Source organism: Drosophila rhopaloa, unplaced genomic scaffold, assembly GCF_018152115.1.
Source record: "Drosophila rhopaloa isolate 14029-0021.01 unplaced genomic scaffold, ASM1815211v1 contig_3, whole genome shotgun sequence".
NCBI lineage: Eukaryota > Metazoa > Arthropoda > Insecta > Diptera > Drosophilidae > Drosophila > Drosophila rhopaloa.
Window position 1 is genome coordinate 24,767,226 of NW_025335123.1, and position 24,777 is coordinate 24,792,002.

The 24,777-nt window shown below is 39.0% G+C and overlaps 5 protein-coding genes across 11 annotated transcripts in view; 2 read left to right on the forward strand and 3 right to left on the reverse strand.

Annotated features, from left to right (window-relative positions):
- Positions 1-1,015: 1,015 nt before the first annotated feature.
- Positions 1,016-3,171, reverse strand: LOC108047015 (E3 SUMO-protein ligase ZBED1-like). The gene is made up of 4 exons (XM_044461219.1): positions 3,118-3,171; positions 2,997-3,058; positions 1,291-2,813; positions 1,016-1,224 (listed from the first exon to the last, which is right to left on the reverse strand). The coding sequence occupies exons 2-4, from the start codon at positions 3,013-3,015 to the stop codon at positions 1,030-1,032; spliced, it is 1,737 nt and encodes a 578-aa protein (XP_044317154.1). The 5' UTR covers positions 3,016-3,058; positions 3,118-3,171; the 3' UTR covers positions 1,016-1,029.
- Positions 3,172-3,260: 89 nt separating this feature from the next.
- On the forward strand, positions 3,261-5,243 carry LOC108047014 (protein GUCD1). Of its 2 annotated transcripts, none has more exons than XM_017127039.1 (4): positions 3,261-3,558; positions 3,705-3,973; positions 4,043-4,182; positions 4,730-5,243. In XM_017127039.1, the coding sequence occupies exons 1-4, from the start codon at positions 3,349-3,351 to the stop codon at positions 4,837-4,839; spliced, it is 729 nt and encodes a 242-aa protein (XP_016982528.1). In that variant the 5' UTR covers positions 3,261-3,348; the 3' UTR covers positions 4,840-5,243. The 2 variants fall into 2 exon arrangements, with proteins under 2 accessions (XP_016982528.1, XP_016982529.1); XM_017127040.1 differs by having other exon boundaries at positions 4,097-4,182.
- A 1,755-nt stretch (positions 5,244-6,998) lies between these two features.
- Positions 6,999-9,423, reverse strand: LOC108046863 (arylalkylamine N-acetyltransferase 1). 2 transcript variants are annotated; one of them, XM_017126784.2, is made up of 2 exons: positions 8,942-9,423; positions 6,999-8,186 (listed from the first exon to the last, which is right to left on the reverse strand). In XM_017126784.2, the coding sequence occupies exon 2, from the start codon at positions 8,138-8,140 to the stop codon at positions 7,454-7,456; it is 687 nt and encodes a 228-aa protein (XP_016982273.1). In that variant the 5' UTR covers positions 8,141-8,186; positions 8,942-9,423; the 3' UTR covers positions 6,999-7,453. The 2 variants fall into 2 exon arrangements, with proteins under 2 accessions (XP_016982273.1, XP_016982274.1); XM_017126785.2 differs by lacking the exon at positions 8,942-9,423 and adding an exon at positions 8,723-8,799.
- A 2,240-nt stretch (positions 9,424-11,663) lies between these two features.
- On the forward strand, positions 11,664-13,292 carry LOC108047024 (probable V-type proton ATPase subunit D 2). Its single transcript, XM_017127053.2, has 4 exons — positions 11,664-11,930; positions 11,996-12,113; positions 12,173-12,536; positions 12,854-13,292. The coding sequence occupies exons 1-4, from the start codon at positions 11,890-11,892 to the stop codon at positions 13,078-13,080; spliced, it is 750 nt and encodes a 249-aa protein (XP_016982542.1). The 5' UTR covers positions 11,664-11,889; the 3' UTR covers positions 13,081-13,292.
- A 1,284-nt stretch (positions 13,293-14,576) lies between these two features.
- The window catches only part of LOC108046986 (PDF receptor), a 33,460-nt gene continuing 23,259 nt past the window's right edge, over positions 14,577-24,777 (reverse strand). For 3 of the 5 annotated variants that reach the window (XM_017126992.2, XM_017126997.2, XM_017126993.2), the window contains 9 exons: positions 22,230-22,683; positions 21,694-21,804; positions 20,587-20,738; positions 20,124-20,381; positions 19,549-19,845; positions 19,227-19,490; positions 17,422-17,582; positions 17,080-17,356; positions 14,577-15,622 (listed from right to left, as the gene is read on the reverse strand). In XM_017126992.2, coding sequence (XP_016982481.1) covers positions 15,398-15,622; positions 17,080-17,356; positions 17,422-17,582; positions 19,227-19,490; positions 19,549-19,845; positions 20,124-20,381; positions 20,587-20,738; positions 21,694-21,804; positions 22,230-22,656 — 2,172 coding nt within the window. In that variant the 5' untranslated portion in view covers positions 22,657-22,683 and the 3' untranslated portion in view covers positions 14,577-15,397. Of the gene's footprint in view, positions 15,623-16,075; positions 17,357-17,421; positions 17,583-19,226; positions 19,491-19,548; positions 19,846-20,123; positions 20,382-20,586; positions 20,739-21,693; positions 21,805-22,229; positions 22,684-24,777 lie in introns of those variants that run through there. The other 2 variants (XM_017126996.2, XM_044461130.1) reach the window with 2 other exon arrangements.

Below are 24,777 nucleotides of genomic sequence, written 5' to 3' on the forward strand. Positions count from 1 at the left end.
GTTGAACGTTGCACGATGTGTTTAGTGGTTTTATGGGGCGTTTTTGGGTACTGTGAATTCGGGGATTGGCGGAGTTTGGATCCCATAAGCTCGGCCTGAGTTTCCCCCTATGTCATAAAAAAACTTCCGAAAATCATGAAACGCGTGCCCCTCCCATGGCGTTGCCAGATCGCGAAGTCAATTCCCCATAGAATTTTCTCACGGCTTAATGTAACTTTTAAATCGGTTTCTTATATATTTGTTTGGTAATAAATGTATTTTTCATAACTTACCAATTCAGGGGTATGAGTAATTTTGTTAAAATTTTAATTTTAATTGTTAAGTATTTGGTGATTATATACACAAGATAGTGTTGGAAATCCTTAAGTTTTGTGCACTCCATTAGAAAGAGTTTTTTTCAATTTTTTTATTACAATTTTTTTTTTCATTTTTTATTCATCTTAGGTAATAAATATCTGTTTCATAACTTACCAATTCAGGGGTATAAGTAATTAAAATTGTAAATATTTGGTGATTGCATACACACGATTGTGTTGAAAGTTTTTAAGTTTTGTACATTCCCATAAAAAGCCGTTTTTTTAATTGTTTTTTTTGTTGTAATTTTTCGTTTTTTATTATTTTGATCACCAGACGAAAAGTTATTATAGACAGTGTCATACAAATCAGCTGACCGCTGCAATTTAAATACGACGTTTTAAAGTGTTCTTAATACTACATAACATTTTAAAATATTGTGAAGTTATGAAGAAATTTGCTAGATTTCAAATTTTGTCCTTGAACTTTAGAGTTAAACAATTAAAAATAGGTAGCAAATTGTTTTTATTAGTGAGGCAGCCTAGACAGTAGGTATTTCTACTCGCCCAACAAACGGTCACACTTGCATACAAGCTTCGGTAAAGGAAAACGTAAGTCATCCCTGAAAAATCAAAACATTCTAGAGGTGGAGAATAATCGATGTTTGTGGACATCGATGTTTTTGGTGAAAAACATCGATGTTTAATCGATGTTTAACAAATTTTTTTGTTGTTATTATATTTTAATTTTATTAATATTTTTGTTTTTGTTAAGGAACAGAAGCTTATCGACGACTGATGGCGATAAGCGAGTGCGACGGTCCGAAATCATTTGGCCTGCCTTGCTAAAGAGGCGTTCAGACTCGCATGAGGATGCTGGAATACAAAGGAACTTTTTCGAGATCTTTTTAAATGGTTCATCAGTTGACATCTGAAATAAGATATTTTGTTTAATTGAATATTTGAAGAACAAAAGACTTAGCATATAAAGTTTTACCTCCCAATACGCCAACGGATCGCACTTTTCCGGTTGGTTCCCTTTCTCTAGATGTTGGCGTAAGAGTATAATGGAATCCGCCCGAAGTGATTGAACTGTTGTCTCCATTTTAGTTTTGAGGAATGAGAACCGTGTAGGTTCCTCTGTTGGTGGTGCTGGCTGCGGTCGTGGAGTTGTTGTCATAACGGAGTTCAGCTCTTCCTGCAAAGCCTTGGCCGCTTCCTCCGAGTTCGATTGGGCAAGGAACCCTTGCTTCTTGAATCGCGGATCGAGAATTGTTGCGATACGAGGAATCGTTCTAGTTTCATATGCAAACAATCTTTCCCTTAGACGAATCTTCATGTAATCTGCGGCAGCGATTCCTTCAATTGTTTTGAAATCGAATCCATTAACTTTGTGGAAAAGTTCACAAATTACAGGAATGATCAACGAAATTGAGACATTGGTGTTCGTCGAAACCGACAAGGTTGCATCCGCGCATGGAGCAAGCAATATCGAAATCTCTTTTAAAACGTTAATTTCTTCGGCAGACAACGGTGAAGGGGCATTGTGAGATACAGCCAATACTACACTAATATATTCGTTTGTCAGAATTACTCGCTTGATCATTTCGTATACGCTATTCCAGCGCGTCGGCATTTCTTGAACCAGGCCATATGGAGTTTCTGTTTTTTGTGCTGCTTTGAATTTTGCATACGCAGTCGAGCTTCTTTTAAAAAACGATACAACAGTCTTGCATTTGCTTAGAATTTCCTCTAATATTGGCTGTTTTAATATGTCCTGGACCAGCAGGTTAATAGTGTGGGCCACACACGGCAAGTGTTTGTATTTTAATGAAACGCACGCCTTTTTCATGGAAGCGTCGTTATCAGACACAAGACATACAACTTTTTGCGCTATCGCCCAGTCATCTAGCACCGATTTTATCGTTTCTGCTATATTTGCAGCGGTGTGATTTGTTGGCGTTAGAAGATGTTGTGTTGATAAAATTGCCGATTCCAATTTGAAATTATTGGATATGAAATGGCATGTAATGGTTATGTAGCCCTCGTTGGCTCGAGATGTCCACAAATCAGTTGTTAGTGCCAGATGATCAACACTGTTTAGAATTCCTCTCAGCGTTTCTTTGCATTTTTCGTACTCTCTTGGCAAACAAACATCCCGCAAGTATGTTCTACTTGGCAATTTGTATCGAGGATCCATCTTTTTAAGAAGGGCACTAAAACCTTCATCCTCGACACAACTGAATGGCTGAACGTCGACAGCTATCATATTCAGTACCATCTCGTCAAGTTTGCGTTTCCTCGCCGAATCATTTGTATAAAAAACCGTGTCTGGGTGGACGTGATTCAGGTGGTTGAGCAAGTTTGTTGTGTTTCCCAATGTGCGTATCGCTTTCCCACAATACTTACACACACCGTGTGTTTTCTCAGCCGTTTTGTTGAAATGATCCCACGCAATGGAAGCTTCACGCTTCTTTTTTTGAGCTGGCTCCTCCACATTCTCCTCTGAATTTGATGTTCCTAAAAAAGTAATATTTTCATATAAATATCATATAAAATATTATATACATATCATATATCAAATGTACATGTCATGCGGTTGCATGCAAGCAGGCGTACATACATACATATGTATGTATGTATGTATATGTACATTTGTAGATGCACACATATTTCACCAGCTTTTATATTAACATTACTTACGTTTCAGGTATCTGTCCATGACCGTCCACTCCACAACTTCATCCAGCACCTCCAACAGAACACTAATATAAAATAAAATATGAGTAATTTATAAAAAATAAATGAATACAACTTTACTTACAATTACACGTTTTCTTCCTCAGATGCGCAGTTAGAGATGGAAAACATCGATGTTTGGCTTGCCAAACCGATACCGATGTTTTGAAAACATCGATTACATCGATGTTAACATCGATTTTTCTCCACCTCTAAAACATTCACAATAGACGGCACATTCACAATAGACGCCACATTCTCCTGTGCAGCGCAGCCGAGGACGAAAAGGACCCAAGGACCAACTGATTCGGCCAGGATGAACGGACTGCCGCCCAGCAAGCACTACAATTTAACGCACTACCAGCAGCGTTACAATTGGGACTGCGGACTGTCCTGCATCATCATGATCCTGTCGGCGCAGCAGAGGGAACAGCTCCTTGGGAACTTTGAGGCAGTGTGCGGGGAGGAGGGGTTTGGGTCCAGCACGTGGACCATAGACCTGTGCTACCTGCTAATGCGCTACCAGGTGATAATGTTCAGACGTGATAAATCGACCAAGTATCCAAGATATCTATCCTTGTATATTTGGAAATTCCAAATTTTTGAACAGTTTGATAAGTAAAAATGCCTACCATACATATATAATAATGTTACAACGTATCTATATACCAGGTGCGGCACGAATACTTCACCCAAACACTCGGAATCGATCCCAATTACGCCCAGCACACCTACTATTCCAAAATCATTGACAAGGACGAACGACGAGTGACGCGCAAGTTCAAGGACGCCCGGGCACATGGACTGCGCGTGGAGCAGCGCACCGTCGACATGGAGGTCATCCTGCGGCATTTGGCCCGCCACGGACCCGTCATCCTGCTAACCAATGCCTCGCTGCTAACTTGTGAAGTGTGTAAACGCAATGTCCTGGAGAAATTCGGGTGAGTTACTAGTCCCCGGCCATGCCAAAACCCATCGTAATCCCCTCCCCCTAAATCGCAAATGAAAAGATGTTTTAATATACCTTGCATCGCTCGAAATACACGCCTACTGGGACCCAAAAGGTACGCCGGTCACTATGTGGTGCTCTGTGGATACGATATGGCCGCCGAGAAGCTATTTTACCACAATCCCGAGGTGCACGATGGTCGTGAGTATTTAAAAAATAGCAGGGTTACTCGATAAGGAAGTAAACCCCATTTTAAATGGTTGTTTTGGGCTTAGCTTTGTGTTTATCTCATTTAATTACTTACTTTTATAATTTATTGACTTATAGGTTATAATGTATTTTATAGGCAAACACTTCTTTATCAAAGATAAAGTTAAAATAAGTCAACCCATTAATCAAGTCACTTAACCAAAAAAACCCAATTTGACGGCTTAAGTTTCTATGTTAAGTGCCGACATAATAATCAAATATTTTTTTTAATTTAGTAACATTTTATACCAATATAATCTGATGAGAAAATGCCTGTCGTGCTATATGTATTTAAAAAACCTAAAAAAAATCCGAACTGAAACTTGCTGAGCTAAACTTAAATTACTTAAAATCAAAAAATACTAATAATATGTTGTATTCAATTTTCTTATTTAACTAACACTTAAAAATTGGGTGCCTTAATTCAAGTTGTGTCACTCTTGTGCTATCCAATTACGCTGCAAATTCATTGATTTTCTTTTTTGGCTGTGTTCCACAGACATTTGCCGGTGCCTCATCGAGTCCATGGACACAGCACGTCGGGCTTACGGCACCGACGAGGACATCATCTTCATCTACGAGAAGAAAACCACTCCCACCAAGGAGTGAAAGGATTAAAAACCGAATTAGGATCAAGGAGAGAAACAGGAGTACCTGCAGTTGCCAGGTTGCCAGCTTATAAGGAACGGAGGTTTGGAATCTGCGCTTGTGATATTAGAACCATAAAGGGAGAGCACGTCGGGGGGACTTAGAGAGGATGGAGGTTTAAAAAAAGAGCTGCTTGGTTAACTTTGGCACAACAGTGTACTTTATTTAGGTATTGCTAACAGTTGGTCCCCATAAAAAACAACAATTACAAACGTTCATGTAAACCAGCCAGGCAGCTGTCTAGATTTATAGTTATAGAGTTCGCTTCAAAAACTGTAAACGGAAAGTAATTTAGGGATATTTCTTGGTAATGTTCCCATTGAACGATTCTATATAATAATTAAGTTAGTAATTTTCATTTCCAATTGAAAAGTATTTTTTATTTTATCGCTGAGCCTCTTATTTTAATTCCATTGTTTTGGTGACAAGTGACCTTCTTGATGTTAAGCATTTGATAAAGTAGACTTTCCTATTTAAAATCTTTATACCAATATCCTCCTTCTTTTCCGTGACCTCATCGATATCATCATTTAAGGATGTCTTAGATTGTTGGTGACTAGTTTGATTCCTTTTTTATGAACACCTTGCATTGTATTTTATCGCTGCGCCTCTTATTTTAATTCCTTTTTTTGTGACATAAGTGACCTTCTTGATGTTATGTATTGGCTAAAGTGGACTTTCCCTTTTTTAATCTTTTTCATTCTTTTCCGTGACCTCATCGATATCATCATTAAATCGAACTTTTCTCATATTTTTTTAAGGATGTTTTAGAATGTCGGTGACTAGTTTGATTCCTTTTTTATGAACACCTTGCATTGTATTTTATCGCTGCGCCTCTTATTTTAATTCCTTTTTTTTGATATAAGTGACTTTCTTTATGTTATGTATTGGATAAAGTGGACTTTCCTATTTTAAATCTTTTTCCTTCTTTTCCGTGACCTCATCGATATCATCATTAAATCGAACTTTACTCATCTTTTTTAAAGGATGTTTTAGAATGTCGGTGACTAGTTTGATTCCTTTTTTATGAACACCTTGCATTGTATTTTATAGCTGCGCTTCTTATTTTAATTCCGTTTTTTTTTTGTGACATAAGTGACCTTCTTGATGTTATGTATTGGATAAAGTGGACTTTCCTATTTTAAATCTTTTCCTTCTTTTCCGTGACCTCATTGATATCATCGTTGAACCGAACCTTTCTCATCTTTTTTTGAGAAATCTCTGTGACCTTCCTGGTGCATTTAAAATTGGACACATAGTAAACCCGGTTAATGAAATTGTTTGTTCTTACAAACTGTTTTTATACCCTTGCAGAGGGTATTATAATTTTGGTCAAAAGTGTGCAACGCAGTGAAGGAGACATCTCCGACCCTATAAAGTATATATATTCTTGATCAGGATCACCTCCTGAGTTGATATAGCCATGTCCGTCTGTCCGTCTGTCCGTCTGTCTGTTTCTACGCAAACTAGTCTCTCAGTTTTAAAGCTATCGGATTGAAACTTTGCACACACCCTTCTTTCCTTTGCACGCAGTATATAAGTCGGAACGGCCGGGATCGGCCGACTATATCCTATAGCTGCCATATAACTGAACGATCGGAAATGCCATAACTTTGGTGTTTGTAAAGTTAGGAAGTTGGGATTTTCTATGGGTTTTGAATTTGGCTAATCAATCCGACATGCCGAATTTCATAAGGATCGGCCGACTATATCCTATAGCTGCCATATAACTGATTGATCGGAAATGCCATAACTTTGGTGTTTGTAAAGTTAGAATGTTGGGATTTTCTATGGGTTTTATATTTGGCTAATCAATCCGACATGCCGAATTTCATAAGGATCGGCCGACTATATCCTATAGCTGCCATATAACTGATTGATCGGAAATGCCATAACTTTGGTGTTTGTAAAGTTAGGAAGTTGGCATTTTCTATGGGTGTTATATTTGGCCAGCCAATCCGACCTACCAAATTTCATAAGGATCGGCCGACTATATCCTATAGCTGCCATATAACTGAACGATTGGAAATGTCATAACTTTGGTGTTGTTAAAGTTAGGAAGTTGGGATTTTTTATGAGTATTAAGAATGCATCATTTGAATAATTTTGGAGAATATAATTTACAGAGTATTCTGCAAGGGTATATCAACTTCGGCTCCGCCCGAAGTTAGCTTTCCTTTCTTGTTTTTAATATAGTGTCATTATTTTTAAATGGCATTATAGGATCTCCAGCACTCGGATTTTCTTGATGGTGTAATCTTCTTTTTCTTTTTTAGAAAGAAAGCTTTACTCCTTTTTAAATTTGTTATTGAGTGTCACTTTCATTTGTGAATTAAATAGTAGATTTCTATTTGACTTCAAGGAAATGTTAATTATTAGACTATAGTTTTAGCTTTAAATAATACCTAGAAATCGCCCTAACTTACTTTCCGTATTCTGTTAAGTAAATTCCGTATATTTTTGCATTTCCGTCAAATCGACCCACTTAAACATTCCAATGCGATTATGAATAAATGATTATATGTAGAAAATATAAAAGATTATTGTTCCAAATCAGACCCCGTCAGTCGTGTCCTTAATGGGGCTGCTTCTTGACGTCCTCGTCTTCCCCGCAGATCCTTTTGTAGAGCTGCTGCATCTTGATGTGCGGCGCCTCAACGGGTAGGATCACCTTGCCATTCTTGTCCGTGTATTTGTCGTAGGGTTCCTCCGAGAAGACCTCAAATCCATGGGAGCGGAAAATCTTCTGCGAGAAAATGCCAGTGGCATCGGCTTTCATCACGCGGAAACCATTATCTTTGGCCACCGCCAGGGATTGCTTGACCAGCTCATTGGCAATTCCCTGGCCACGATAACCGGAATCCACCGACAGGATGCGTACATCAAACATTCTCACCACATCGAAGTGCTCGAAAAGATTGTGTTTAAGGCTGTGCCCGTGCAGCAGCTCAAAGATCTTCCGGAAATCCGCGTCGATACTGCCGTCCAGTTTTTGTCGCGATTTGGCCGTGTCTCCCGGTCTCAAGATGCCATTAAGGACTACGCCGGCGATTTTGCAGCACCCATCCACCTTCACGTCCACGGCCATCAGGCTCATCCGATCCTTAATGGCCTCCACACAGTGGTCCTCCAGAGCGGTGCAACTGCTCCCGTTTTGGCACAATCCGGCGGCCTTGTTCAGCGGCTCGTCGGCAAAGAAGAAGCGACGCAGGTGCTCCAACACCTGGTCACAGTGCTCCATTCCGATCAGTTTGTACTCCATGGTGGTGCAGCTAGCGGAGGCACTACTCCTACGGATGGTGGGCAATCTCCAAGTGGAGGTAATAAATTAATAATAATAATCTATGATTGATTGACTTTTTTAAACTATTATATATATTTTTAAAAAAATATTTAAGAAGCATTGATTGTGCATTAAAAGATTCTTTTAATTTTGCATTATTCTACTTTGGATTTAAACATTGAACATAAATTGATCAAAGTTGTATACTAATTGATTTCTGATAGTAAAATTGTGATAAATTCTTACTTAATATTAATGTGTATTTAATTTAGTTTTAAGTGTTTTGTATTAGTTTTCATTGATTGATGATCTGGAGTAATTTCTTTCTATCCTTATTATAATTACTAAAAAAATAGTTTTAATTATAATTATAATCGAATTTTAGACAAATTTAAGAACTCAAGTTTCTTCCCGAAAATATAATGAATTAGTATGCTGAAATAATTATAGTTGAATGAATGTTTTTTGACGTATGCAAATTTGTAGGTACATCGTATATGCGAAGGACACTTTTCTATAACTTAATTAGTCGCAACTCTCTCTGCCCTTTCATATATCAACCTTTGTCTCTCACTCGCTCTCAGTGCACTTTCCACATCCTTTATGATTGCCCTAATGACACACCACCATCGAAAGCCGCTCCCAATGACACTCCCCCCCCCACAAAACACCACATTATGCTGTCCATTTAACCCCATTTAACCATGACAAAGGTCGTATTACCTGTGGTAAACCGATTTCGAGTTTTATCCCATGAAATAAGAAGTCAGTTCCACTTACTCTGTAGTTTTGCGACGTATTGGATAGGATAAACTGGACGGTATTGCGCGGACTGTTTGTTTGTTTTCCTCGGCTGGGAAAAAATGTGTAACCTACTTGCGGGCGCTTTCAGATGCGAAACGCGACTGGAGCAGCTGGAGCAGCCGACAAAAGTGAACCACCAGCGACAGCATCCCGTTTGTACACCTTGAGAAAATATCTACAACATATTTTATAATAGTGTATTTTCACTTGATTTTTAAGTCATCTTAAGACAACGAACTTTTTCACTAAAGATTGGTTTAAGATGGACTTTAACAAAAAATTCACTAAGATGTAAAAGAGCAGTTCAATCAGTACTTAAGTAGTTACTTAAATATATTTTATTTGTATTACTAGATCTGTCAGTTAAATATTTTTATGTCTAAGCGAAATATGCGGAATGTTTCTGAATTTGACAAGTACTATTCGCAGTATACTTACTCCCCATTTAGTACCCTTTATGCTCAGTGTACGCCCTCGGGTTTGCATCATTGCCGAAGCATGAGAAAAATGCTGCCCTTTGGGGGGGTACAAAATAAAAAAGGGGAGCCCGCAACAACTGCTCTGTTGTCCCTGTTGTTGTCGTATCCTCCGAGTGACAGCCATGCGTATACGCAACGTGAACGATTGCCTGGCCCTGACTTATGCCCAAATACAAATACAAATACCAATACAATTGCTGGCCCAGTAAACTCGAGAGTTTACCCCACCCGACTTCTACCGGAAAATCCTGCTGAAATCTTCCCAAATCCCACTTTTTTGTTCGGATTCGCACCAACTGTTGATTCCGCCTTTGTTAGGTTATATCCATCGTACAATGTACGCCCGTATTCGCACTTATATACAGATTTTGACTTAACGACTAGGACGTGCCACAACCAAAAAAAGAGGGCGAGAGTTTTCTGTTAATAAATATATGCACACATTTCTTCTTCTTTTTGCGTGGAATTGGGGTGTAAAAAAATTAGAGCCCTTATCTGCTAGTTGCTATTCCATATAACATGATACTAAGTTACTAAATCTGTGATTAAAATATAATTTATTGCTACATATTCCCAGTTTTGTTGTATTATTATTTTGAATGCATTTTAATTTTTCGTTTTGTTGTTAAACAACAGAAAACAACAAAATGTCTGGTTTTGTAGTCTAGACAACTGTTGCTGACCAAAAATGCCACCAAATTCCGACCTTTCCTCACCTCGTTACTCGCTGGTATGCATATTCATTACTTTAATTAATACCCCTACTTGTTCGCCACTGGTCTGTGTCCAAATGGGGATGACACGTGTCCATTGCCACACAATGGGCAAACTGCACTGGGAAAAAAATGAAAATGATATACAAATTTTTGTAATATTTTCTGAGTACGATATAGAACTAATGATATGTATAACGAACAGCAGACTGTCATTATTAAATAAGTTTATGAAACGAATTATAAAAATAAGTTAGATTTAAATATTCTAAAATGCAGCATAATTGTTGCTGTGAAAAAGATTTTATTTTAACTTTTTATAAAATCATTTTATAATTTAACGATTTAATAAAAAACTTTTATTTAATAAAAAACTGTTTTATTGAATACCATTTTGGTACAGTTTTGCTATGTTAAATTATGGCCAAAAATATATCATTTAAATTACTTGTTTTGGCAGTACTAAAAACCAGGTTTCTCTCTCTGGACAATAGTGCTTTATAGACATTATGTACACTCAAATCGGGTCACATGACGGCACAAGACGCATATTCAAATTGCGTGACATTGCTCCGGATGGACATGGACGTAACCCCGTAACCGCAACCGTAACCGGACCCCCGGAGACATCTAAATAGCCGGAGTACAAAGGTATTTCAAAGTCAGTGTCGCTGTGCGTTTATCTGCGTGTGGCAGCTATTTTCTGTTTTCCCCAAAAATTGTTGTGCGTTATTGATGGCAATCATCTTCAATTGAAATCAATCTGCGCTAACGGTAATAAAACGGAACTGGCATCACTGCGGCACCATTCTTTCAAAATGGCAATCGGCCTATCGACTGACTATCGATTATCTGTCACTAACTGACCTTGAAGTGGTGCATCCTTTTCGATTCGTGTCTGATCAGGATCTCTGGAATCATTTGCTCCATCCATCCGAAATCCATAGTATTAAAAGGCCATGACTCCCTGATGTTTAAAAAATAATTCCATAAAGTAATGGATAAACTAATTAAAACTACATCCATATAATTTATCGTTAGCATATCATAACCGAAAGAACTAATATGGTTTGCTAAGCCTTAACGACCACATCATATCCATTAGTTACAGTTTTATTGTTTATGCGGCTCTAAAAGTTAGCATATTTATATGCAAGTTAACACATTATCTGCCGTTTATTAATGTAGTTAAAAAACGCATATATTAAATATTTTAAAGTGTCAGTAATGCCAAAAGACTGGAATGATATTGTAAAATGTCTCAGAAGTCCACATACCGAATTTCATATCATGAGCTACAATGACCACCAAGTTACAGGTGCTTGCCGAGCGGACATACCTTTTGTCAACGCGCGTGCTGTGCTATAAAGTGTGACAGCTGTTCCGGAACAGCTGAGTGGCCCGAATCCAATTCCGAGCCCCCATAATAGCCCCTCCGATCCGATCCCATCCGATCCCATCCGATCCGATTCGATTCCATCCCGAGACCGTCACTCTCTCGCCAGGTCGCTCAATGAGTCTTCATTCGCTGGCCCAGTTTGTTGTCGTGCTGTTTGCTGTTTGTCGTTCCCTCGTCTTTTTTTGTCGCCTATTTTATTTTCGTAGTATTGCATATATTTAGTAAATATTTTGTTGTTGTTATTTATAGTACGGACTTGGTTGGCGTGGTGCGTGTTGTATTTGTTCTTTGTTTTTTTTTTTTTTTGAGTGGCATATTTTTGTTTAATTTTTGATGGCAGCCAAAGACCGCCTGCCCATATTTCCCTCACGTGGGTGAGTATCCCTGATCCCTGTGGAAAGTAATCCCTGCTACATGAATGTATCATCCATTATCGCAGTGCCCAAACGTTGATGAAATCGCGTTTGGCCGGCGCCACCAAGGGACATGGTTTGTTGAAAAAGAAGGCAGATGCGCTGCAGATGCGCTTTCGTCTGATTCTGGGCAAGATCATTGAGGTGAGACGATGGTCCTGTGCCCGGGGAGAGTCCTTCCGTTACTGACCATTGTTTTCCAGACCAAAACCCTGATGGGTCAGGTGATGAAGGAGGCTGCCTTCTCATTGGCCGAGGTCAAGTTCACGACTGGCGACATCAACCAGATAGTGCTGCAGAACGTGACAAAGGCCCAGATCAAGATCAGGACCAAAAAGGACAATGTGGCCGGAGTAACGTTGCCCATTTTTGAGCCCTACACGGATGGCGTGGACACCTACGAGTTGGCCGGACTGGCACGCGGTGGTCAGCAGTTGGCCAAGCTGAAGAAGAACTACCAGAGCGCCGTGCGCCTCCTCGTGGAACTGGCCTCGCTGCAGACCTCCTTTGTGACCCTCGACGACGTGATCAAGGTCACCAACCGGCGGGTCAATGCCATCGAGCACGGTGGGTGATGGAATCTAACCTTAATCTCAAAATCCTGGGCCAAATCCTTCTCTAAATAGGAATGTTTTTTCTCTATACTAAAAGATCTTAATATTTATTATTTATTAAACCTATAAGTTCAGTTCTTTTAATTCCAAAGTAATTTTTTTTAACATTTTATCAACGACCCATAAATAGGCAAAGCATAGTACTCCTTCTCTTAATATCAGTGTTATGTGATTTAGTTCCATCTGGAAGATACTAATACCCCTTGAAAAGATGCATTTATTTTTGGATTTATTTTTACCTGATCATCAAATTGTTCTTCTCTTGTTCAGTGATCATACCCCGCATCAACCGAACTATAGAGTACATCATCAGCGAGCTGGACGAACTGGAGCGCGAGGAGTTCTACCGGCTGAAGAAGATCCAGGATAAGAAACGCGAGGCTCGGAAGGCATCCGACAAGAAGCGGGAGGAGCAGCGGCGTCTGGGCCAGCTGGCCGAGGCCAAGGAGGCGCAGAACATCCTCGATGAGGACGGCGACGAGGATCTGCTCTTCTAGACCGCATCTATGTACATCCCATATACCCACAGACCAACCTGCTGCTCCACCTGACCTCCACCTCCACTTCCACCCACCCGACTCAACTCTGCTACCTCACCACCGCCTATCAAAAGACCACCTCTCGATTTTGTTGACGTTTTTCATTGTGATCCGGATGTTGTACCGTTTGTCGTTCTTGGAAATACAATCCGAAATCGTAACCTCTGTGATCGCTATGTTTGTGGTTTCAATTGTCAATTGGCTTCCATTTGTCTATGTGTCTAAGTATGCACTGCGGAAAAGCGGCAGAATTTTCCCTGCGATTACTTGATTTTAGCTTATGTAAAAATACTAATTTCTATTAATTTGTGTTTGTTTTTACGTATACTTAATATTATTATTGCGTTTGTTTACGTATACTTGATAGTCAAAAAGTAAGCTAAAATTAAGTATACGCAGAAAAGACGGAAGAATTTTTTCCCGCGAAAAAAATAAGGTAGACGCTGGAAAAATTGGGATAAGGAAAAGAGTTACCATATGATGGTAAAATCAAAACCAATATAAAGTATAAGTTTTTCAAATTGGGTTACATATCAAGTATACGCAAACAAACGCAATAATAATATTAAGTATACGTAAAATAGAAACACAAAAAATTAACAGAAATAATATTTAATAAAGGTTGTTAAGTAAGGAAGAAAAAACAAAGTTTACAGAAAAAAATATAATATGTAAAAGTTGCAGAAGTTTACACAAAATGATAAGTCATCAAAAGCGACAGCTAAAGTACGTTGTGAAATGTTGAAGCTGAAATTCTTAATCACTTTGAACGAGCAGCATTAAAATAAGTTTATGTTGGAAATTCCAAACCCTATTTTAAGAATTGCCTTTGCCTCGAATCAGGGCCAATTATTCTGCAACCAAAAAAGCTTTACAAATGTTTACTAGATATGACTAAACTTTGAGACAAAATTGTTAATTTATTATTGGTCCCTATTTTTCTTAGTGCTTTGTTTTTTGTATACCCCTAAAGAGAATGAGATTCTGTTCTTCAATGTCGATTTGTCTTTTAGTATTTTATGCACTATAAAAAGGTTATTAATATGCAAGTCTGTTTTTTATCGTTAGCAATTAGTGGCTTAATTTGGATGTCATTGAGACAGACTGGGATAGGATGTTCTATAAAAGCCAATGAAATTTGGTTGCAGCATTATTAAGTGGAACCAATTTAAATTTCAGTTTACAAAAAAAGATAACTACTCTAATTGTAAATAATCTATACAATTTATAATTAAGCTAGGGTATCCAAAACGTCGATTATTTTCCACATCAGCTTTTAATGGCACTCTTTTGACGGCCCATTAAATCCTCCGATTAAGCTGCTTATGGGCCAAAATTGCCAATTTAGCTATGCCAATTTAGAGATTCACGAATGGCACGTGCTGATCTGAAACCACAAACTTTGTGGCTCTCGAACCTGATCCAAAACAAGATTAAGAAAGTAGACAACCGACTTATGTTTAGTATGTATGCATATAAAATCATGTTTATTCATTTTCCATTTAGCCTTATACACGTAATAGTTTGCCATTGACCACTAGGTGTTCTGGTTTTTAGGTTCCATCTCTTAAATTCGGCTTGAATTCTTAGTTTTAAAAAATTTGCGTGAAGCGAAACGGCAACAAAAAAATGAATCAAAACAGACGCGGTTTCACACACAATATATTACATTTAAAAATGCATAGTAAGCTTAAAGTTAGGGTGAATATTCAATATTCGCACTGATTAGAGATCATATGATGTGTGACATAATGATACGTTCAAATTCCATTTACTTATTTTCTTGTTCCTCTTTACCATTCCAAGTGCTTTGTACTCTCTTTACGTGTTCATGTTTAATATATGTGTGTATATTCAATATACGATCTACGCTCCGATCTTCCTATCAGGTTTATCTTTTGCATGCGACAGTGTAAATACCAAGTATGTAAATATGTTTTCTCTATGCTTTATGTAAATACCGTTACATTTATGTATATTGAGCAGATTAAAAAAAAAAATAGATTAACAATTACATTCATCAATACATTCATTACACATTTTCTTTATATATATGGATGTACATATATGCAAAAAAAAAATGTGATCCAACCTTTTGTTGGTAAATATACAAAAAATATTGGTTATATGTGTATTGATCGATATTTATTTTATCGAAACTTATCGCGGTGTAATTGAAGCCGCTGCATTCAAAAAAACGTGCACACTTTTTCAGCTTTTCAGTTTAGTTTACTTTAGTACAGTTGCGCTTGCAAGAAATAGAGATCGAGATCCTTTAAGATTTCGGCATTTGATGACTTTTTGCAATCGCTTTGGCTTTTGCCTTCGATTTTGTTATCGTTGCGATTGTAGCGATTGTTGCTATTGTTGTTTTTGCTGCTGCGGTTGTTGTTGTTGTGGTTATTGTGGTTGCTACCGCTGCTAGCGTTGACGTCGGCGCCAGTTGTGACGTCATAAATATTTGCTGCGTCTTTTGGGAACCTGGCATCACACATTTGTCCTGCAATCGATAAGTGAACAAGAAAAGAAAACGAAAGTCCGAAAGGAGTGCCGCATTTTGAGTGGGAAACGGAGATGGGAGATAAGCCGGAAAAATATTTATTCAATTTATGTCTCCGGTTGCGGACCCCTTTAGTTTAATATCGATCGTGGCAAAGGTTTTCGTTGCAAAACAAAGCGCAGCTAGCGAAATTCAAGGCAGTGACAGTGAACGTGAACGATCGTCACTGGCAGTGTGACCAGCTCAAAACATAAAGTACAGTCTGTCGAAAGCATAAGGAAGTTGAGTTTTTAACATGTTATAAAAAAATTTATAGTATACAAAGTCAAAGTCATACAAAAATATAATATTCATACAAAATAAATAAAACAAGTGTTCGATAACATTTTTTAAACTAATTAAAGAAATACATAATATGTAAATTGAACACTCTATTAATCAACAAAATAATAGTATGTTTATCAAAAATAGTTCATTTTTAATTGGTCAAATTTAATGCTTAGCCATAAAACAATAATAATTTTTTTTAGGATATTCTGTTCGTCAGCTCATTTCTAAAATTATTTAAAAGGTCTACAAAACCAAATAATAACTTAAATTTAACTTTTCCCCTCTTGTGATTTGGTCACACTGCATAGTAACTGTAAGTTTGTGTTAATTTACTCGAATATTTTAATCTAGTTTTTAAAAATTAATAGAATTAGAAGAACATGCCGCTCAAGTTTTGCTGGAAAATTCATCAATTAATAACCGTGTGCGAGTGTTTTTGAGTGTATTTGCGTGTCCAGAACAGAATGCTAATAGAAATGTATTGTCATCAGATATTTTAAGTATAAATTTAAAAGTTATTAGAATTGGACGCGGGATTGCCGATTTTGGATTTGGAGTTCTATGCTTTTTGAGGAAGGATCGGATCTGTCCTACATGAACAAAGGTATATACATAATTACACTGGAGTAAAAGAAGCAAGCCAAAATTGAGGTTGGAAAAGGAAAATGAAACTATTCAAACTTAAAAATCTTAATGCTGATTAACGTGTTATGTATCAAAAATATATATTGTTTTTCTGGGAAGAATAGGTGAAAAAAAAAGAAAAAGGATATATTTGTTTGACTTTAGAGACTCTAGGATATATACAAACTAGAAAAAAGGAAAATACAAAACTAATATTCTTATTTTGAGGCTTAAGTGGCTTTTTTCGATATTAGCTTGCTTTTTGGGTGAAAGAAATGAGAATATTATGGAGATGCATGGATAATTTGGTTGTGGGATATTGTTTGCAGGGAATTTCCGGTCCGATGGGGTTGGGTGCTGGCTACTGTGGCGTTGGCTACTTCTACGGCTATTTGGCTACGGCTCTATGGGCTACATCTACGGCTAGTTTTGGGCTACTGCTCTGACAACTCAAATACGACTGACTCGGGTGGCACGGATGACGCTGACGGTACTCTCAGTACCTTTTGACCCCGGAAGCAGATGCCCATTATCCACTTGGAGCCGCGACTGTTCCGCGATGCGGTGCTCCCCGCTTCCTTGCTGTGGATGCGAGTGATGGCCGGATCCGGTTCCGGCTCCGTCTCCGCATCCGCCTTCTCCACCCGATCCCTGCCCTTTTCCCGGGCCTTGTTTTGCAGCCGGGGAATCAAACGCTGGCGCTGTTGGGGCTCATGGATCATCACAATGCTGGCGCTGCTCGGCTTCCTCCCGTTCAACCTTTTATTCGGCGGTGATATTCTGGTTAAGGGATCAAATGGTTCGAAAAGTCAAGCTGAGAAATAGCCAATAAAGCGGGTACCTACCGCTTTCCGGTGGCCAATGGATCGCCCGCCGGCTGCACTGCATCCGTATCCGGTGCCGTGTTGTAGGCTCCCGAGTACATGGACGCCCTCTTAGGAGCCCACTCCGGATGACCCCGCACCGACAGCTGAGTGGCCAGACTCTTGAGCAGCACTGCCCGTACCTTCCCGAAATAAATTACAAAAAGAGATGTTTAGAGAATAAATACAAAAGTCTTAAAAGGTATGCCACTTTAAAATCGGCTCCGGTTTGGTCATGTTATGGACTATAGAAGCCCAATTGTGGGTTACCTAATTAATCAAAAAGTTGATCAACGCTAAAATGAAAATTTTGAATGCAGATTTTTAGAGAATCGAACCACAAGTCTATAAAGGTATGCCACTTTGAAATCGGATTACATTTGGTAAAGTTATGGACTCTGGAAGTCCAATTGTGGGTCACCTTTTCACAACTCCTCGAAAACTCACAGATAACTAACATGAAAATGGGTCAAAAAGTTGATCAACGCTAAAATGAAAATTTTGAATGCAGATTTTTAGAGAATCAAAACACAAGTCTTTAAATGTATGCCACTTTGAAATCGGATTAAATTTGGTAAAGTTATGGACTCTGGAAGTCCAATTGTGGGTCACCTTTTGACAACTCCTCGAAAACTCACAGATAACTAACATGAAAATGGGTCAAAAAGTTGATCAACGCTAAAATGAAAATTTTGAATGCAGATTTTTAGAGGATCAAACCACAAGTCTTTAAAGGTATGCCACTTTGAAATCGGATTAAATTTGGTAAAGTTATGGACGCTGGAAGTCCAATTGTAGGTCACCTTTTGACAACTCCTCGAAAACTCACAGATAACGAACATGAAAATGGGTCAAAAAGTTGATAAACGCTAAAATGAAAATTTTGAATGCAGATTTTTAGAGAATCAAACCACAAGTCTTTAAGGGTATGCCACTTTGAAATCGGATTAAATTTGGTAAAGTTATGGACGCTGGAAGTCCAATTGTGGGTCACCTTTTGACAACTCCTCGAAAACTCACAGATAACTAACATGAAAATGGGTCAAAAAGTTGATCAACGCTAAAATGAAAATTTTGAATGCAGATTTTTAGAGGATCCAATCACAAGTCTTTAGAGGTATGCCACTTTGGAATCGGATTAAATTTGGTGAAGTTATAGACTTTGGAAGTCCAGTTTTGAGTCACTGTTTTACAAGACATCGGAAAATTGGAAATAACTAACATGAAAATGGGTCAAAAAGTTGATCAACGCTAAAATGAAAATTTTGAATGCAGATTTTTAGAGGATCCAATCACAAGTCTTTAGAGGTATGTCACTTTGGAATCGGATTAAATTTGGTAAAGTTATGGACTCTGGAAGTCCAGTTTTGAGTCACTGTTTTACAAGAAAATTTTAAATAAGTAACATGAAAATGGGTCAAAAATTTGATCATCGCCAAATTGAAAATTTTGAATGCAGATTTTTAGAGGATCCAATCACAAGTCTTTCGAGGTATGCCACTTTGGAATTGGATTAAATTTGGTGAAGTTATGGACTTTGGAAGTCCAGTTTTGAGTCACTGTTTTACAAGACATCGGAAAATTGGAAATAAGTAACATGAAAATGGGTCAAAAATTTGATCATCGCCAAATTGAAAATTTTGAATGCAGATTTTTAGAGAATCGAATCACAAGTCTTTAGAGGTATGCCACTTTTAAGTGGGCTTAATTTTGGTAAGGTTATGGATTCTAGAAGACCAATTGTGGGTCACCCTTTTACAAGTTCAAGTTATTTGTCCAGGGCTTACCTCGCCATTTAAAAAGCAGTAAATGAGTGCTATGAAAAATCCCTGGAACGAGGTGAGAAAATGGGTGCCATACGACCAGACCGCAAAATTCGTCGCCGTTTTCAGAGGAGCCATCTGGTGCAGGATATTGGTAATACCCAGAAGTGGTAGTAGGACTATCGCGGCCCTAACCGCCTTCCGAGTCTGTTCTATATCGCTGGCCTGCGATTGGCGCAATTTCATCACCAGCACCCGGATTATATTCACCAGGAAACAAAAATTGAGCTGCAAGTTAGTTTGTGTAAATAAAAGAGGCTTTTTTACGAGATTTCAATCAACCCACCAGTATAACCGCTAGTCGAGGTCCTTCGAGGATCCAATAGTAAGGTGTGAGATTGTAGTTCCACAGGCAGTCGCCCAGCGAAGTGTCCATATACATCACCGTGCATCTCGCCCAAACGGTGGTCATCAGAATGGGAACACACCAGCCGAGGCGCGAGAAAAACTTGAGGGGAAAACTGCCCTGGAAAACGGCCACGGTCACCATATTGTGCAGATATAGGCCCTCGATGAACATCCACATAAACATGGCGGTACGGGCGTACTCCAAAAGCACATACGAGGCCTCACACAAGTAGGGCTGTAAATATGGTTATTTAAATAGACATCATAGGTCTCCTTTAAAGGATTTAAGTCTAGAAGTGGGAAGAGCTACAGAAATCACTGAATTATCGAAATCACTTTTAATGGAGCCTAAAATTTAATTTCTGTGGCACGCCCTTTTGATGGATTTAACATAAGAACGCAGAGATTCATTTTTGATACATGTTTTATCGATAAAAATAAATCTCTAAAAATTAATTGTTCTGTTTTCAAGCACGTGAAATAAATAATTGAAATACTTGCGACTGCACTCACCGTATTTTCAATGACCGAGAGACTCGTGTTGGTGGCCGCCTCCTTGTTTCCCCGGCGGTACTGATCCAGATACAGGGTCAGTCGGATGATCACCTGCAGCACCATGGCGACGAATAGGTTCTTGTGGATCTTGGTGCGGTTGTTCCGCAGGGAGCGGAAAGTGCAGAAGATCAGCAGGGAGACTATCAGGGCGAACAGGGAAAGACAGAGGCCCACGATCTCCAGCGTTCTAGTCTTTTTGGCTATGTCTATGAAGGTCTGTGGGATATTACAATACGAAACGGTGTTAAATCCATTTGGACTTGACACGTTTAACAAACAGTCGTTAATCTAAAATAAATAAACTAATTCAAATCAAATGATTGTTATAATGAAAAGGAAAGAGTAAAAAGTAAAACTTATAGCTCGAATGGGTCCAATGTTAAGTAGTTGGGTGGCCACCCCATCCCAGTGGTGCACTCACATCGAAGTCCCTGCTGCCCATCTGCTGCATGAGGCGGATAATCTCCGGCTTGTAGCACGGCCCGTAGTCCGTCCATCCCGGCGGACTCACTTCCGTGGCATTCGGCCTGCTGCCCCATCTTCCATCCAGCTCGCACTTTCGGATGGCGAATTCTGTGCATCGAGGAGGGGGGGAAAACGGTTTCCACGCATTAATGACTGTAATCAAACTTTGACACACTGACTGACAAGTGCAATTATGCCAATCGAATGGGCGACCTCGTTTAGCTCAAAAGATTGCGGCTTAAAATCAAGACAAGGAGCGGAAAATGAGGCCAGGGAAATTATGCACTTGGACAAATTGTGTTCCTTTTGCCTTGTGAATTGTGCAAGAAATTAGTTTGGTTTCGAAAACTGTTAAAATAGATATTTTGGAAAGGTATATACTATATAAGTACAATTTTTGTTTACTTAACTATTTTGGTGAATGCAGATTCATTGGATTTCCTACTTTGTAGTGCAGTGCATATTGCCAGTGGTTATTAAATACCAATTCCCCCTGGAAAAGCGTTCAATTTTGCGGGTAAGCAAATCGAAGGGGTGGGAACCCTTTTGGATCGTAATTAAGCAATCGATTGGCTGGTGTTTAAAACCTAGTTAAACTGACGAAGCTCAGGTAGAGGTATGAACATGGAACACCTGGACACTGGATACTGGGCATTGGGCATTGGACATTGGACAGCCCCCGGCATGGGCCACGCCCACTTTTGGCCCAGTTTTGTGATGACCCCGTCGGGTTAAATATGGTGTACAGGGTCAAAGGGATGGGAAGGGGGGGTCCAGTTGAATGGACGCGCCAGTCAAGCATGCAAATATTGACATCCTTCCAATGAATACGAAATCAAGTAATTGTTTGCCATACAGCACTTGAGCGGATTCCCAGCTAATGATCCGTATAATTGTGGCCGCCAGATATAGAATAACCGCAGGTTATGTACCATGACTTTTAATCAGCCGACAAAAGTCAGGCCATAAACCATAAACGGATGGGTTGGCCAGCTTTGTGAAAAATAACTAGAGTCGTTGGGGCCTCAATTATAATCCTTGGCAACTGCATTTGATTACTTACTGCGCGTATCTACGCCGTGAAAGCCGGCAGGACAATTCATTCGTGCCAGGACTCCGGCCGGAGTTGGTGGCCAGCAGAGCAATGTGTCCCAGGTCCAATTGCAGTACAGACCTGCCCAAATATACAAAAATGTGGAACTTGTGAGCAGCAATGTAAATATGTTTTACAGAAATCAAACTAGACACTTGTGGCAACATTCAGAATGTAATGTTTAAGCATTAGAACTTTAATCTTTTGGTTTTACCAAGCCCCTAAGAATGATTATTAAAGGAATTAAATATATATCGCGTATAATTTGTTATACCTAAAATTTGTTATCCCCTATATTTACAACCTGCTCAAGCAGCCACAAAGGTAGCAGTATACCTGTTAAGTTTTTCAATAAATATACAATTTTTTACTTTTATAAAAACTTAAACAAATTATAATGAAATGCGTTTAGTCCAGGGACTATATTAGTACATAATTTATAATATACATTATCATATATTATATATATAGTATATAATACATAATATTAGTTTATCCCAACTCACCTGTTTGTGGTAGGGTGTAGTTGGCGAAAAGCGCCGAGCAGTTCTCGAAATTGGTGGCCGCCGCCGAGGCGAGCGTTAAATTCCAGGGTGCGCTGGCGTTGAGATTGCTGAGGACCTGATCCGGATCCGGATCGGGCAGGAGGTCGGTGAGAGTGGGCTCCAGGGCCATCTGGGCCACACTGACCACGCCGTCGAGGAGGAAGGTGCCCGGCGAATCCGTGGACGAGGCATTGAAGTCGTGCAGGACTGGCACTCGTCCGGTGGGCAGGATGTGCGAGGATGTCGGCTCCAGCATCGATTTGGATTCAAATGCCCCAGATTCAGGTGATCCTGGTGATCCTGGTGAGCTGGACTCGCGCAGCGAGCGGGTTAAGCACTGGGCGGAGATACCGCCTCCACAGTCGAGGATGTTCGACAGGAGGGTCATAGCGCCATCGACCACATTGTGAATAGGCTAAAAGGGAAAATAAGTAAGTAAAAAAATAGGTTAATACTAATACTAAGCGCAACACCAATAAATTTACAACAATAGAGGTGATATGTTGAAATATAAAAACTATCTGTTATACATCTGTTAATGTACTACTTAGTGCCATTAAATGTTATCACAAGTTAAAGTTACTTATATAATTTAATTAAATTACATTTTTGGGTAAAGCTCTTTACTGATTTATATCCAATTTGAATCTTTGTGTGTGCTGGTGTCTATTTTCAATTAGGATAAAACGGAAATATCTTTAATACCACAAGAAATGTCTAAGAGAGCAGAAAATCGGATTAACTGACTAGTTGGTTTCCGGGAATCACCATGAAACCCCAACCCATTGTTCATCTGGGATGCAAAGGCGACCTTGATTAGTCGGCGCTTTATCTTCGGATATTAGCATATATATGAAACCTTCGTGCAAGTGTTGCAATTGGAAATTGATCTCTTCCCGTTTCCGTTTCCGTTTCCCTTTCCCTTTTCGTTTCCCTTTCCCTTTCCATTTCCATACGCCCCGTTGGCCGGTCAGAATTAATTGAAAGCTTATCGCACAAAGAGACATCGAGGGGCTCCTTTGTTTACCGGATCTTAATCTCGTAGGCAGATTGGCAGAGTGCCCGCTGTTAACGCAGTTTATGATTGCCCCCTAATAAATACCAGGCTTATTTATAGCATCGCATCGCTGCACCGGCGTGCAAACATCACGGCCCACATATCGCATTTTCCGTACTCTATGCCATATACACAAATCATTGGCATCGGCATTCGCATTCGCATCCGTACACGTATACGTATTCGTACTCGTGATTGCCGGGATTAAGTCTGGCAAATGGCAAATGGCAAGTGGCCAGGAGGAACTGCACGCAGAAAAGAACACATATAAATTGCAGGTCAAATAAATATTTACATTGTAAGTATCTATTCAAAGGGTCAATGGTGTAAAAACATGTTCATCACTGGGAATTTCCACGAAATTCATAAAAATAGTTGGATATATATATATATTTTTTTTTGGTCCCCCATTTGAAACCTTTCATTTTCTTAGTCTTACTAATAATTTCTTTACTCTTATCATTTTATAGTTTTCATATAACAACATTAACTACAAATTCAATTTATTAAATGTTAGGTCATCGTCAACTTTTGTTTCTGTGTACCATCGTGTGATGGATTCCAATGAATTGCATTTTTGCCATTCAAGGCAGCACATCACACTAGCCAGTTCTTCTCGAAAACGAGTAATCTCAGTCCAAGCGACTCAATAAAATCAGGGTTTTTAAATGCAAGTAGGAACGGGCCAAAATATAGGTAATCTTTATCCTTTTTTAAGGACCAAAGGCATTGATTGCAATCCATTCCAAATTGTCAATAAACGGAAAGGTTCGTACCCAAATTATTTATTGATCATAAGACTTCTAAATTCTTAAAATATTTCACTAAAGATTCTAAGACTATTACAATTTTATTTCCAATTTGTTCCATGTCTGTTGGATGCACATCAGTGCTGAAAAGCCTCTTAGAAAGCAACGCTTGTCTATCATTAGTGTCTCATTTTCTGAAGAACCGGGTTTCTTGCTTAAATAAAAATAAACCTATTTTAATGGTGGAATTACATTTGCTCCCTTCTGTCGCCAAGGCTAAATGGAATGTAAATTACTAATGGCATAACAAATTATGATTTCCTCCTGTCTGGGTTTCATTGTGGGAGCTTTAGCTACCGGAAAAAAACAGAATGCGACCGGTATCCCACGTCGCTTTATAACATTTTTTTTTGTTTTTTTTTGTTTTTTTTTTGTTTTTTTTTTGGTTTTTTTTGGTTTTTTTTTGCCCGGATAGGAGAACCAAAGATCCGGAGTGTGTCGTCCGGGAATTGCGTAAACAAGCCATCCGGAGGACGGTCGCCCAAAGTGGGCAGAAGTTGTTGATGCTGCTAAGCCGTCCCGAAAATGCCTTTGAGTGCATTTTATATAATTGTATAAGAATTTCAATTTCGCCAGATGTCGCCGCTCACATATGCATGCAGGATGTACTGCAGCCCACATTCTCCATTCCCGGCGGGCATTC

Bases quoted from the DNA above. Each gene is read 5' to 3' on its own strand.
- LOC108047015 (XM_044461219.1), bottom strand. The intron at 1,225-1,290 runs GTAAAACTTTAT...ATCTTATTTCAG, and splicing joins ATCCGTTGGCGTATTGGGAG to ATGTCAACTGATGAACCATT.
- LOC108047014 (XM_017127039.1), top strand. From the start codon at position 3,349: ATGAACGGACTGCCGCCCAGCAAGCACTACAATTTAACGCACTACCAG. The intron at 3,559-3,704 runs GTGATAATGTTC...TCTATATACCAG, and splicing joins ACCTGCTAATGCGCTACCAG to GTGCGGCACGAATACTTCAC. The intron at 3,974-4,042 runs GTGAGTTACTAG...GCAAATGAAAAG, and splicing joins AATGTCCTGGAGAAATTCGG to ATGTTTTAATATACCTTGCA.
- LOC108046863 (XM_017126784.2), bottom strand. From the start codon at position 8,140: ATGGAGTACAAACTGATCGGAATGGAGCACTGTGACCAGGTGTTGGAG.
- LOC108047024 (XM_017127053.2), top strand. From the start codon at position 11,890: ATGGCAGCCAAAGACCGCCTGCCCATATTTCCCTCACGTGG. The intron at 11,931-11,995 runs GTGAGTATCCCT...CCATTATCGCAG, and splicing joins CCCATATTTCCCTCACGTGG to TGCCCAAACGTTGATGAAAT. The intron at 12,114-12,172 runs GTGAGACGATGG...ATTGTTTTCCAG, and splicing joins TTCTGGGCAAGATCATTGAG to ACCAAAACCCTGATGGGTCA.